This window comes from Aquarana catesbeiana, linkage group LG05 (genome assembly GCF_042186555.1).
Source record: "Aquarana catesbeiana isolate 2022-GZ linkage group LG05, ASM4218655v1, whole genome shotgun sequence".
NCBI classification, from domain to species: domain Eukaryota; kingdom Metazoa; phylum Chordata; class Amphibia; order Anura; family Ranidae; genus Aquarana; species Aquarana catesbeiana.
Genome location: NC_133328.1, coordinates 127,394,591 through 127,409,660, shown reverse-complemented (window position 1 = coordinate 127,409,660; position 15,070 = coordinate 127,394,591). Strand labels below are relative to the sequence as shown.

General features: G+C 42.3%; 1 protein-coding gene across 4 annotated transcripts in view; it reads right to left on the bottom strand.

Annotated features, from left to right (window-relative positions):
- The window catches only part of CHN2 (chimerin 2), a 466,205-nt gene that overhangs the window by 95,031 nt on the left and 356,104 nt on the right, over positions 1 to 15,070 (bottom strand). For all 4 annotated transcript variants that reach the window (XM_073630167.1, XM_073630169.1, XM_073630168.1 and 1 more), the window contains exon 7: positions 11,733 to 11,810. In XM_073630167.1, the coding sequence (XP_073486268.1) occupies positions 11,733 to 11,810 (78 nt within the window). The remainder of the gene's footprint in view (positions 1 to 11,732; positions 11,811 to 15,070) is intronic.

The following is a 15,070-nucleotide window of genomic DNA, read 5'->3' as shown; positions in this document are numbered from 1 at the left end:
AGTTAGTCTAGAACATAGTAAATGAGGGGAAGCTCTGCGGACTTCCATCATCCAAATATGAGCAAGCAAAAATGCTGTTTTGAGTATTCTTTGCAAATTGAAGCTCCATCTCATTAATAATAGAGCAACTGCGATTGCAAAATGCAGTCTATTTGCCTTTGATAAATTAACCCCAATGTGTATTGGGGGCCAGAAATCGCTCCCTTCATCAAGGCATGTAAAGATGAGGAATCAAAATGTGAGGACTCGCATTTGGACGTCATATTTTTTTCAAGCCCTGATGCAGGGGGCAACGTCTGGCCCCTAAAACACATGTGGGAGGTGCAGCGTGTTGTGGTGGCAGTAACTGCTCAGAGTCCAGTTGCAGAGAAGAGAACTTGTATTATTTTCAAAGTTCAACAATTTGCAACAAGCAGGGCAGGAAGACCCCTGACCAGGAACACTCACAGAATGTAAGAGCAGAGCAGGTCTCAGAAGTGAGTCTGTCTTGAGGGACGGAATGAGGGACGGAATGGTTTGTCCCTATCCGTTACCTACTTGTCAGGAACCCCTCCCTACCATTAATCACTATCCCTATGCGTGCCAAGCCTGATAGTCAGGGCCTTAAAAAGGAAGTAAACTTCCTTTACTGACTTTTGCCTATAGGTAAGCCTATAATAAGGCTTACCTATAGGTAGTGTAAATATCTCCTAAACATGCACCGTTTAGGAGATATTTACATTACATGCAGCTGGTGACATGACTGGCGCATGCGCTCTGAAAGAACTGACACCCGTGCCGTTTGTTCAGAGCCATGTGCCGTGGACGGCGACTCCCACACGCATGTGCAGGAGTGACGTCATTGCGGCTCCGGCCAGTCACTGAGCCAGAGCCTGCAAACCCAGAAGCAAAACAGGTGAAGATGGAAGCCCCTGCATCCCTGCTGGAACAGCTACGTTTTAAAGGTAAGTTTCACATAATGTGCTAGTATGCATACTAGCACATTATGACTTTACCTTTCAGGGAAAAAACAAAAGCCAGCAGTATACAACTGCTTTAAATACGCTCTGCCTGACCCAAGATGGTCACCAGAGTCAAATGAGGCGGCAGCATCCAATCGGATAGCTTCCCTAGTAACTAGGAAACCATGTTCCTCTTGACCTCCCCTTTAACTGCAGCTGCGGACAATTGCAACCTACAGTGGAAAAATAGACTTCACCTGCCTACACACCTATTTAAGTTTGGAATTAAACTTTGTGACAGACCTAGCCGGGAGAGAGACTTTTGGAGGGGACTGTATGCTAGCCTCTTGCCGATTGATCGTGGGCCCTTGCATTAGGGGGAACGGTGCTCTTTGTGAGCTGTATGCCTGGGGACCCTTGAGGTGGTATCACTGTGGATTCGGGTCCTGGTCCCCCAGGACACACAGACTCTGGGGACCCTGGATTTGCCATATTGGAATAGTGGCTGATTCATAATGCTGGGACAGATACTGTTAGGAGATGCTGATGTAAATTCCAGCACCTGTCTGTCTGTTGTCTTCTAAAATGTGTATTGTAAAAAAGTTTCTAGTATGGGATCTAAGAGTCATTAGATACCCATTGTTGTTTGTGTTAATTAACTCTGCTATTGTGTAAAGAAGAGTCTATGTTGATTGTGATAATGTTGATTGGATTTTCTGAACTACAAGACGGCCAGTCTGGCCTAAAGGTCATGTCTGAGTCATCTAGGCTGTCTAAAGGGATTAGTTAATTAGCTCATGTTAATTAGGTTAATTAGGTTACAGCTGTATTGTTAGAGTAATATGAGCAGGTCTGCACCTCCTCTTTTATTGTATAAATAAGACTGTATTCCTGTCAATAAAGGGAGATTCCTGTTTGAACTTACATACAGCCTGCCTGGTGTTTGTTCTGAGCTATCACAACTGGGTTAGAACGGCACAGAGCTGTAGTTCTAATCCCGGAGCATTGGATGACCGAACCATCAGACGTTGCAATCTGATTCAATAGCTGCAGAGGAGTGTCAGGAGAGTGGAATTGAGCGAGCAAGGGGCTCGTTACAAACTTTATTTTGGACGCATACATTTTGGTTTGGCCTTTCAATTCACAGATTCAAATATGGCAATTAAAGCTTGACAGAGGTTCAAACCCTTCACAAATAACAAAAAGTTTTGTCTGGAGTTCACCTTAAAGCACACTAGTAATCAGTGAGAGCTGCACGGGACCCAGGAGACAGACATTCCCGGAAGTGTCAGCTTCCCTGCGGGTTTTGGCAGATTTCTCATCATCAGTGCAGAGTTCAACGGCAGAAGCAGCAGGAATGTTGAGTTTGTCTGGTCTACTTTTTATAGGAATGGACTTGTTTTAAATTTAGCTATAAGGGTTGCTTTAAATAAAGTTTCAATCATGTAGGTATATGAAAATGAACGTAATGATGCTAAACCTGGGTAAACCTAGAGGACTTATCAAACGAGAAAGTTATATTTCAAAATGTAAATGACCTCCCACACTTCCAGTAAGAAAACAAATCTGCAGCAGTTACTTCTTCTAGTACATGACCAGAAGACAAGGAGACATGGGCATAGCTCCCAACTGTCCCTGATTTCAAAGGACTGTCCCTGATTTGGAGCAAAGTCCCTCTGTCCCTCATTCCTCCTCATTTGTCCCTCATTTTGGTCTGATCTATATAGATGTATATAAAATGCACTCTTTTTATCTTTCAAAAAGTGTTTCCCAATGCTAAACCTTTCATCAGATTTCTAAATTGCTGCATTTGTAAATTCCAAAAGCCAATATAAAGGAATAGTAGTGGTAAAAAGCACTCGTGGGTTTAATCAATCTTGTGTTTTTGTACAATTCTCCTTTAAGGGGGCGTGACAAGGGGTGTGTCCTATGCCTGCATACTTTTGCTGATAGGTGTCCCTCATTCTCAAAAAGTTGGGAGGTATGGACGTGGGCCAACTGACTTGGCATTCCTTGTTTGGAATTCATAAATCTAATTCTAGAGAGATTAATCAATACTGTAATGAAAAGGGATGGTGGATTTGTTTCCACTCTTGAATAAAACTATTAACATCTCGTGTAAACTGTAACAGCTTTGGGATATTTCCGGGCAAACCAGAAGGTATTATGTTACACAGACCTTATCATTTCATGAGAAGATTAATGAACACAGCAAAGGGTTATAGACGGTCCGGCATTTATTGTTAGATGTACAATGCTGTTATACTCACAAAGCTTATAATGTGGAGGCTTCTGCTACAGAGCGGAAATCTTTTATTTATGTTTTTATCTCCATGTAAAAAGGGGAGAATGTTCAAGATTAGAGGTCTGCCATAGTGCCTATGTGCTCTAAAAAAATAAATCCAAATCTGAAAGCTCAGCACAGTGGCTTAGTGTTTAGCACTTCAGCTTGCAGCACTGGGGCCCTGGTAAGTATCTCACAGCATTGTCTAAATGGAGTTTGCATGTTCTCCTTGTGCATGCATGGGTTTCCTCTGGGTACTCTGGTTTCCTCCTACACGCAAAAGACATGCTAGTAGGTTAGCTGGCTCCTGTCTAAATTGGTCCTAGTATGTGTGCATGTATGCATGTGAGTTATGGACCTTAGAGTGTACCTAGCTTAACTCCAAATCACATGGTAAAGTGATACCATGAGATCTGGTGCATGCAAACACACTACTTTTGCGATCTGCATTTTGGGTGCCAATACATTGTTAATGTATCGGCAGAAGTTTCCAAAAGGTTTTTGGAGACGTTTGCAAAGGCAGTTAGTTTTGAACGTGGTGCACGAAACGTGCCATCCCTGCACCACGTTCTGGTGCGAACAGGCCCTGAGTGCTGCTAACCCAGGGCCGGCACTACAACTAGGCAAACTAGGCAGCCGCATAGGGCGCACTGCCGCCTTGGGCACCTGGCCATTAGTGTTCCTACTCTCCTCTGGCTCTTCAGCGTGTAACTAACTCTCAGCAGGCAGCCGCTCCATCTGTCCGTAGTGTCAGAGATGCAGTGACGGCAGAGGACTGTGTGCTGACGCCGGAACAGAAGCAAATAACATCCCCTGCGTGCATCTATGATCAGTGACCTCTCTGTCTCACCAGTCTCTCATTGATTGTTGTCCATCCTAGTACAGTCAGCTCTGCCTCTCTGCCCATATAATACATGATTCCTATATCGGGTCATCTGACTCCGCCCCCCGCCGTATTAGAGGCCGCTTTCCCTCCTGGTGTTCTGCCTGTCCTGAACAGCGCCGGCAGCATCACTCACATGCTGTAGCGACTATTGGATCGGAGTAGTGGGAGGCACCAAGGCACGGTTTGAAATTGTTCCTTGCACTGGCAGGGTCACGTAGTCGGATGCAGAGCAGAGTCCGGACGCGGTGAGTGAAACACTGTCAATGACATTGTATTATTGTATATAAACTGATCACACTGATGTGTGTCTGTGTACTGAGCACATGACCTAGATGCAAGGGTCCCTCCCCCCTCCCCGATGAGGCTGCATTGACAGCACTGGTGAAGTTGCATTGTGGCACTGGTGAGGCTGCACTGATGGGTCTAGCAAAGTGTTGCATGCAAAATAGTAGCAGTCATTAAAAAGGAGGGGTATACATGGGCAGCGCAAAGTGGGTGGAGTCAGGGGTGGAGCCGGGGGGGGCAGCAAAATGATGTTTCGCCTAGGGTGTCAAAAATCCTTGCACCAGCCCTGCTCCTAACCATGACTGGGGCCGCATGGAACAGTTCACTTGATGTGCGGAATGGTTTGCTTCAGTGTGAGTGAAAACCGTGCCTGTGCACAAAAACTCTCCATAGGTCACTGAGCACAGAATGGATCACTGTGATCTTGCTGGCAGAAGTGATGATGTGAGTGTGCTTGGGAACGCTTTCAAGAGCGGTGGCACAGACCATCATGGGGGTGGGGACAGTCATACTTGGGTACAGTTCTGATCTACGAAGCCCAGTGTGAGTACACCCTTAAATTGTAAGCTCCTTGAAGGCAAGACCTAATGTGAATGTAAAGCACCATATAAATTCCTGTAATAAATAAATGAAGGTTTAGGCAAGCATTTATACAACGGTTTGTATATCCTGCAGTGCTTTCACTGTTCACCAAGCAAGGGACTGCATGACTGCACTATATGAATGTAGATTATATTCATTATACGGTCTAAAGTTAGGGGTAGAGAAGGTAGTATCAATGCAGGAATGGTGCATTCACTAGATATGAAAAGTGCTGTGAACACACCGCTGTAGAAGTGTCCATTTATTATTATTATTATTATTATACAGGATTTATATAGCACCAACAGTTTACGCAGCGCTTTACAATATAAAAGGGAGACAATACAGTTATAATACAATAAAATACAAGAGGATTAAGAGGGCACTGCTCAGAAGAGCTTACAATCTAATAGTTTATGTAAAAGATGTTCTCTAAGAAAGTGATAAACTGTTTATACTTACTAATATGAGGGACTGTGATTTACAGCCCTCAGCCCACTACTTTCTATGGGAGAGCCAAGGGCTGTGTTTGTTAGGAGTCTCTATCTAAAAGCTTCTATACAGAGATGAACAGATTGTGTATGTGAAGTGGTGTGCAATAGATATCTAGTCATCAGCTAACAATCAGTTTGCCCTAGTATGGCTCATTTCAGAGAAGGTCACAGGCGTGTGAAAAGCATTCTCCTTAATGACAGTGCAATAAGTGCAATTGGAAAGAGTTAATCAGTTTCCTGGAGAATCGCTTTATGGTTAGTCATACTAGTGGTGCAACCAATCTGAATAGCAACAGTAATTAAACAATGCTGTTTGCCTGGCTCGTTCTGATTTCAAAATCACTGACCTGATCAATGTGTAATCAGTGAAATCAGAGTAAAGTTCTAACACCCGATCTGTAGACTTGTGCCAGGTCAATTATTTAGAAAGTATTGGAGCAAAGGATCAGCATGACAGCCGAGCAACAAACATTTATAAATGGAAAGTTCAGCAGCCGTAATGTAATGATTTACATTATTGAAGTATATGAAAACCCAGTCACTAAAATATTATGTAATCTTTACATGTTAAACATTTTCTTTTTTTAAGGTATTTCTTTTATAGGGTGACATTTCTCTATCCGTGTCACCATATGGTTCTATGTATTGTCATGGTGTTACGTGTTCTCCCATTGGAGACTATAAGCAGCTATGATATTGCACAGACATGATCCACTGTTGTCACCTTCAGAAAAAAGCTGGACTCTGGCCGGAAATAATGTTTTGACATGTGCACTGTAAAACTGAATTCACCCTAATAAAGTGTGTCCTATCTGTCTAGACTGCAGCATTACGTACAACTCTCTCTCTGTCGCTTTCCCCTGTACAGTCACAGCGCTAAGAGTTCCAGTTCCAGCTGGTGTACTCGGATCACAGTGGGTTGCTCACACTCCGACTTCTCCATCCAGTCTTGCATTTCCAAAAATTGCAAGCTGCTCTGGGATTGGAGGAGGGTCAAATGAACATCACAATCTCCCTTCTCCAATCATATCAAGCCTAGAAGCAGATCACTGAATAAAGGAGCTGAAGTGTGAGCAACCCATTGTGATCTGTGTACTTCAGCTAGAACTGTTACTCTTGGTGCCGGTTGTTCGGTGTTAAAGTGGAATTTCCGTCTAAGGTCCCTTTCACATGACTGCTTTGATCAGGTCCGCCTGTCAGTTTTTCGAGCAGACCTGATCAAACCTTCCACACTGTGCTATATGTTTTCTGTTGCACCATTGGCATGGTTATATCTTCTTAGTCCTCTCCAAAATATTATCAGAAATTTATGCTTAAAGTAAAACTATAGGCAACACTTTTTTTTTTCATTTTGGATAGAGTAAGGGAGGGTTATAGCCCCTGTCAGTTTATTTTTTACCATCCCTGTCCCATTGCAGAGATTTCCCTTCACTTCCTGCCCCATAGCCAAACAGGGAGTGAGAGGAAATCTATGCAAATTAAGGGAATCCATTGCCCCCCCAGGCCCTCAGAACTAGTGTCCCCACTTGAAATTTTCAGGGAGGGTCTTAAACAGCAAGGGGTGTGGCTTACAGGAAGGGGTGGGTCATATTTAAATTAGGGGGTGCACGAGTTTAGACGGGCCTAGGGCAGCACAAAACCTAAATACACTACTGCCGGCAGGTGTCCGTTTACATCCGACAGGGTATCCATCCTCCTCTGTCTAGGTAGATCAGATTGGAGGTAGTCAGGTGTAAACAAACAGTGGAGTCTCTTTACACCCAACCGCCCAGTCCGTGTCCACTTTGCATAAACTGAGCAGACACGGACCTGTAACCTGCCAGCTCTGCTCCGATCAGCAGGGGATCAGTGGACAGATCCCCAGCTGATCAAAATGGATTCCGTGAAAGAGGCCTAATGCTAACTATGTTTAAAAATGTCCCCTCACCCTCCTGCTACGTATGCTGCCAAACTTGTGTTAAAATAACTGAATTTGCTATTTTCAGCCGAATCTGATCTGGTCACGTGATCCCAAGTGTCAGTGAGAGGGATCAGCAGGGAAGGGGAGGGAGCTGTCAACCATGGCTGGGAATTCCAGGAGCGGCGATGTCACCCATGAGCTCCTATATCCCACCCATTGTTGGCGTTCTCTCCTCTTTGCAGCCGCTGCCAACTGACACAGGGAAACTGGATCACATGACCAGACCAGAGCGAGATTAAAAATAATATATCTTTACAGGTTAGACAGCATTGGTGTTAGGCGGGATCATTTTTAACCCCCCTGGCGGTTTTCCCGAGTGTGGCTTGGGGTTAAAATTCTGGACCATTAGCGGTAACCCTGAGCCACACTCGGGATTACATCGCAGGATCCTGGTGTGGCTTTACTTACCTTGTCCCCGGGATCCTGCGATGTCCCCCGCTGTGTCTGCGGGCTCAGTCCTCCTCCGAAGCCTCTCCGTGCCAGGCTCCGTTCCCTGCGAGCGGCGTGACGCACGGGGGCGGAGCCTGGCGGCAAATTCAAAAAATTGTAAAAACATAACACATACAGTACTGTGATCTTACAGATTACAGTACTGTATGAAATTATTTCACATCCCTTTTGTCCCCAGTGCTTTGTCCTATGCCCTGCATGCAGTTTTTTGTTATATATACTGTTCTTTCTGCCTGGAAACTGGAGATTGTCCATAGCAACCAAAAAGTGTCCCTTTACATCAAAAGTGGCTTTAGATCAGCTAGAAAACAGCAATAGTAAATTAGAACACTTGCAGAATTGAGCGATAGTGAATTGTGGGGAAATTTATTTTATTATTATTATTATTATTTTTTTTTTTTTTTTTTTTTTTTTTATTATATTATAATTTATGTTTTTGTGTTTCAAACTTTATCATACCCGGGATATCTACTAGACTCTTGTTTGGACAGATTTAAGTGTGTTATTGTTAAGAATTACAGACCTACAATATAAAACGCCAAATTTCCATGCAAAATAATTGTACCGCTTTCAGCACCTAAAATCCGAAATAATCATACCGCCAGGGAAGTTAATCATAGTTTTTGTTAGGCAGGAAGTCTACTTTAACTCTACTGTATAGGAGTGAATAAAAAAATCATAGTTATATATAACGCTGCAGCCTAGACACTGGGACATACTTCATTAGGAAGAAAGTGCAGCAGCTTATGGAGTACATGCATGTAGACAGGAAGTGGATACAACTGGTGTGCAGGAGATCAGCAGCACTGAGATGTTACAATAGAGAAAACAATATTCTGTTAAAATTTTAAAAAACTAAGCATGGCACTTGTTAATGATACACAGTCCTTTAGAAAACTAAATGTCATTCATTAAGGGTTTAAATGTACTTGAAATGCCACCTATGTTATTGTATGTACTTTGTACCTAATGCAAATAGTTTTGCATGAGCCAAACAAAACAAAAAACATAATTCCATAACAATAAGGCAATAAAGTTTTTACATTGATGGACTATGTTATTTTGCAAATATATTTATGTTTTCACCTGTAAAAATATTACTATTATAATATTTATAAGACGTATCATTGCTTTCCCCATGGGTTCAGATGTGGCCCAGACAGAAAAGGCAAAAAAAACCTGCAAACATTCCAACAGCTGTGTGACAGTTAACGGTCTGATAATTCCCTAGAGAGAATCTTGGCTCCCGGAGGGGGGAAGACAGCAACTGAACAAGATGCAAAATAAGACAAATGATTTGTGTCCTCAATTAAGCTCTATGCAAAGTATGTTCCAGGAATATATTAGCTATGTATACAATTAGCATTCATTTTTGTCTTATAGCCGTTGTTCTGTAAAGCAGTATAAAGAGCAATAATGATGTACAGACTGCAGTAACCCATAGAAACCAAACAACGGTAGTATGAAGACAGAACCGGTAAAATAAGACACTGATTGGACAACTTGTTTGCTGCCCTTTAAATATCAGTGTTGCTTTTTGTAACACTTTACTAAATAAGTCCAAATATGTTCATATTTTACTTGTTTTAAAAGTATTAGGTGATGCGTTACTAAACAGTGAGCTTTTCAGCAGCTTAGTGAATCTGTATTAACGTCAATCCTCCAATCAGGTTCCTGTTTTTTTTTTATTCTGTTTGCCTGATTGGCTCTTTAATGGTGATGGACAGGTTCTCCTAACTGTCACAATGCTTACACAATTAATCCATTTATATTCTTTTTTTTCTCAAACAAAGAAGGTTCTATTGAGCTAAGGAAATAAAACATATATGTTCCAGAGCATAACCATTCCACATAATCTCTAGGGTATAACACACAAGGAAGTAATTCAAATAATGTACTTTAGCACCATTTTATTACTGTTTCTCATCCAGTGTTATCTCTATTGCCGAATCATACAGAATTCAGACTCCTCAGGTAGATCTATAGAATCACTAAATGTGAAATATAGATATGACTGGATGGAAAGTCAATACTAGAATATGCGGTCATAAACCAAATCTACTGGAGCTAGACCAGGGACATCTAACCAGGGGCCCATAATTTGTAAAATTTGGCCCTTTTAGCCCTGTGTTGATACACAGTAAAACCTTAGATTGAGAGCTTGGTTTGAGAGAGTTTTGCAAGACAAGCAACATTTTTTAATAAATTTTGACTTACAAGCGATTTCTTGATATACAAGTAGTGTCATGTCACAGAGGTGCCTCTAAGTGTAGCAATATGGTTACATTTAACAAAGGTACAACATTTAGCAACAGATTGCTACACTTAGGAGGCGCCTCTCTTCTCTTTTATTCTCTGTAGCTCCTGCTGAATTTTTGCTTCTAATCCCCTTGTGGAGGCTGCTATTTGTGGATGGACATTTTATGGTTACACAACCTATCACATTGCTATAATCTTTTTATATAGACTATAGCCCGAAGGACTTATGAATAAATGGTTGTGGAACGAATCATTTGAGTTTCTATTTTTTCTTATGGGGAAATTGGCTTTGATATACAAGTGCTTTGGATTACAAGCATGTTTCTGGAACGAATTATGCTCGCAATCCAAAGTTTTACTGTATAAGCTTTTCTAGGCGGAGGATTTCCCTCATTGGAGTAATCCATTCTTGTAATGTGGGAGGTTCTGTTGATTTCCAGTGTCTCGGAATCATTTTGCGGGCCTGAAAGAGAGCTCTAGCAATAGCTTGTCTAGGGAATCCATTTATATTCTTAAAGTAAAACAAATTTTGCAGCTGTCACAAAAGCCATATAGAACAATCACTGGACATGAAATTATTACTCAGCCTTCATAGGATATATGAATTGACATAATACATATATCCAGTTTATACATGCCAAATCCATTTCATATAAATTGCTCATACTACACAATTTTATATACTCTAAGCCATGTACATTAGCTGTCAACCACATAATGTACCATAATCTACCACTAATGACCCTGCCATCATAATGTGACATTCATGCTCTTATAAATCATTTTACTTTTCCTGACAACGGAATAGTACAATCTATTGTTTTACAGCATATGAGTCACATGTCAAATGTATATACATTATTAAAAATACTGGTGAGAGAGTTAGTATACATACCACTTCTTTTCAACGTATACAGTTATATATATATATCTCTATCTATCTATCTATCTATCTATCTATCTATCTATCTATCTATCTATCTATCTATCTATCTATCTATCTATCTATCTAACAATAAGAATAATAATAAAGAAAAAAGTATTTCTATAATTATTATAGAATTATAGAATTATATAACAATTTTTTTCCTTTGCATCAGTTGTCTACTGAATAAATCTTATCGTTTATCATTTTTATCGTTTGCATTCTGGGCAGCTTTAAAAGCCAGAATAGTTGGCAGACAAATCGCAGTCTTGTTGTTAAAGCCATTGAGAGTATCTGTATGTATGCCTTTATATTTTTCCAGAGTTGCTATGGCAGCTCACGGGTTAAGATCAGAGCTAATGTGGTTGTGTCAGTGGCTGCCAATAACTCCTTCCTGCAAGATGCATTAGTAAGGAAGAAAGTTGGCCACTGTGGTTAAACAAGAAATTCCAGACAAAGGCGATGATCTGCCTTACGCCTCAGCTTGTTTAAATAACTGTAAAGGAGCAAAATTATGTTCTTACATGGAAATGTTCATTAAGCGCTTGTTCCTGCCCAAAAAGACATCACTGTAACCAGCTGCTCATGTTCCAGCACAGGGGGGTTAACCATTAGTGATATGCAAGCAGTAGAATGCAGTAAGAGATAATAAAATTGGGCACTTACCTTAAAATTATGTGCTTTCTCATAGTTGCAGTGGTTGTCATTCTGAGTGAGGGCTGCTCTTCGGACCAGCGAGGTGATCTGCGAATAGGCAAAGAGTTTGAGAGGCTGCCACAACAACGCATTTCTTCCCCCCACTTTCATCCCCAGTGCCAGGGCTAGAAGCTCTTGGTGCTTCCTGCCCTTCTTGGACTTTTGGACAGCAGTGTAGTTCTTCTCATTGTCCAGCCATAGCTCCTCAGACAGCATAGTGTCCGAATCCCAGATCTTTTCGGTTTCCTCCTCTGAGCCCTGTAGGCTTACAGGCACTAGGTTGGTCCAGCTGCTTCTGATGCTACACAGCAGATTGGAAGCAGCTGCAGCCCATTCTGCGGAGACCTCCGACATGTGACTTGAATGGGCTGTCTTGTGGGATGGAAGGAGCTTCTGCATTTCAATAACTAGTGGTCCTGCTTTGTTTTACTTCTTAAGACAGGCGTGTGCCTGAATAAACTGCAACCCTCAGACTGGAAATGGACAAAGAAAAAAAAAAAAAAAAAGCCCTCCTCAGCAACAGCATCCAACCAAAAGTTAACAGGGGGGAGGAAGGACTAGGAGTCAGTGACACAACTCATTTGAACAGAGAGCATCATCCCTTGTCTGCTACCAGGACAGCTATCTGATGACACAAGATGCCTGATGCTCTGTCCAGCAATGGGCTGGATCATGGCCAAAAAGACTTGGAAGTTATTCCGGCCGGGAAAGCAGTAGATTAAACCGTGCTAAATCCCACTGATGGATTAATTTTGAAATGAGAAAATCTCTCCCCTTTTTCATATCCTGTGAGTGTAAATCCTGTAGGAGTCTGAGAAGGATTATCGGAGGGCTCTCCTGCATGTCATTTTAATCTGTAGCACCCAGATTCTCTTAATGACTGTCTGGGTTCCCTTATTCACCAGGGCATATTAACCCTTTCAAGGAGCAGCCATTAATCACCATAGCAATTAAGAGACGTTCGTCTATTACTCCTTAAAGCGTCACCTGTCATCACAGCAGGACATCGGCTTACTTTTAAAAATTACCCTGGTTTGGCCTTATTATCATGATTGTCTCCTTAACACAGTAAAACAAATGGTGGGGTAAAGGACGCTTAGCTCAGTGTCCAAGACTACTTTTAAGCTGAACATATACCAGTAGAGTTCAATTTTCTAATGTTTTGTGGGGTCAAATTGATGTTCTTTATTGGCCGTAGTGACAAGAAAATTTGAAGAAGCGGGATATAAAGTTTTTCTCTAATAAATTAAATTCTATCAGTGAGTGTGGTGTTCGTTAGAGAAAAAACATACATATTGTAATGTGCATGCCCTAGGCACAAACCATACATCAATGCTTCTGAGATGACATTCAAATAGCAGGTCTGGATGAAATTTTTGTGGCTTTCAAACAAAATTAGTTGACTTGATGGAAACAAGTTTTTTAGAATTTCGGTACAAATGTTCAAATGAAATGCTACAGGTGTATGGCCAACTTAAGGGTCGCATAGATCTATAATGCTTTTTAATCCGGATGCTTAATCATTACACCAGCACAAATTTATTGGAATCAAACAATTATAAGGATTTAAAACTTGATTTCTCACTAAAGATTCAGGCTGGGTTCACACTTATGCGATGCCAGACATCTCATGTGATTCGCACCACATTGCTGTACACATCACATGCGATGTCTGTGCGATGCAAATTTAGCCATACAGTTTGTATGGCTGAAATGGCATCGCATTTGCACCAAAATGCTGCAGGACCCTTTTTTTTGTCCGGACTGGAATTGGATCGCATGGGTGCTGAGAGCAATGTGATACGATTCCATCCGATTTCACAGTTCGCACTGCTTTCTGCGAACAAATTTGGGGTGTCATTAACTTTATATTGACACCCGCAGCGGTTCACAGAGAGCAGTGTAAGCTACCTGCAAGTCAGATGCGATGCGGGAACCTGCACAAGAATTGCTGTGGTTCGCACCAGTGTGAACCCAGCCTTAAAGCGAAGTTAAACCCAAAAGTGGATGCTCCGCTTATCTGACTCCCCCCCCCCCCCCCGGTGCCACATTTGGCACCTTTCGGTGGGGAGGGGGGAGCGGGTACCTGTTTCTGACAGGTACCTGTCCCCACTTCCGAGTGATCTTGCCGCAGTGAGATCACTCGGAAGTTCAGTCCACCTCCTTCTTCACCCGCTGCTGGGCCATTCAGAAAGCGCAGCACGCTTCGCACATGCATAGTAGGGAACCGACTGTGAAGGCTTCCCTGCCGGTTTCCCTTACAGACAATGGCCATGACAGCACCCGAGAGCTGATGGAAACAATGGCTGAGGTGCTAACATCGCTGGATTCCAGGACAGGTAAGTGTCCTAATATAAAAAGTCAGCGGCTACAGTATGTGTTCCTTACTTTGATGCAAAAAAACTTCTGTGTGCAGCGCCCTCCCCAGCCCCCCTTATACTTACTGGTGCCGAATCTCGAGACAGCTCTGTGCACAAAAACAGCGACTCTATCCTCTCTCTCTGCACTGGACATTGAAGCAGCAATGGGAGCCATTGGTTCCTGCTGCTGTCAATCACAGCCTGTGAGGAGAAAGCAGGGGAGGCGGGGCTAAGCCACGTTGTATGTGTCTTTGAACACACACAACACAGCTCAGGATTGAGCCAAACTGCTTGCTATTGGGACACTCGGCAGGGGGGAGGAGCTAGGAGTGCCGGGTGGGAACCCCAGAAGAGGAGGATCAAGGCTGTTCTGCACATTGCACAGAGCAGGTAAGTATGACATGTTTTTATTTTTTTTTAGGTTTACAGTCACATTAGGCCCCTTTCACACTGATGCGCTTTCACCATGCTTTTCCGGGGCTTTTGCAGGTACTATGCTGCACTTTGGTGCAGTTTTTCAAAAAGGCACCTCCTATTGTAACTCAGAGGGAATGCATCAAAAGTGCATCAGTGTGAAAAGGCCCTAAGTGATATCATACAATTCTACAAAGTTTGAGCATTGTTACATATTTAACTGTGTGTGCCTGGCTAAGTTACAATAGATTCAAAAAAGTAATTTTGAACAACATCATATAACTATAATACAAACAGGGACGTTACCAAAATACACCCTAAAGCACCATGCATGCTATAGTAGACCCAGTGTGTGACAGTGGCCGGGCCGCTGATAGAAATCATTGGGCCTCATACAGCCTACCACCTTGAAACAAAGTGCAGGTTTGTCTTCAAGTGCCATCAGAACCTTATCACACAGGTGTTTTGCTACATGACAGAGTCTCTTAAAGAAACTCAGTGATGACAGAAATATGTAATCAGCCATTGCTGACC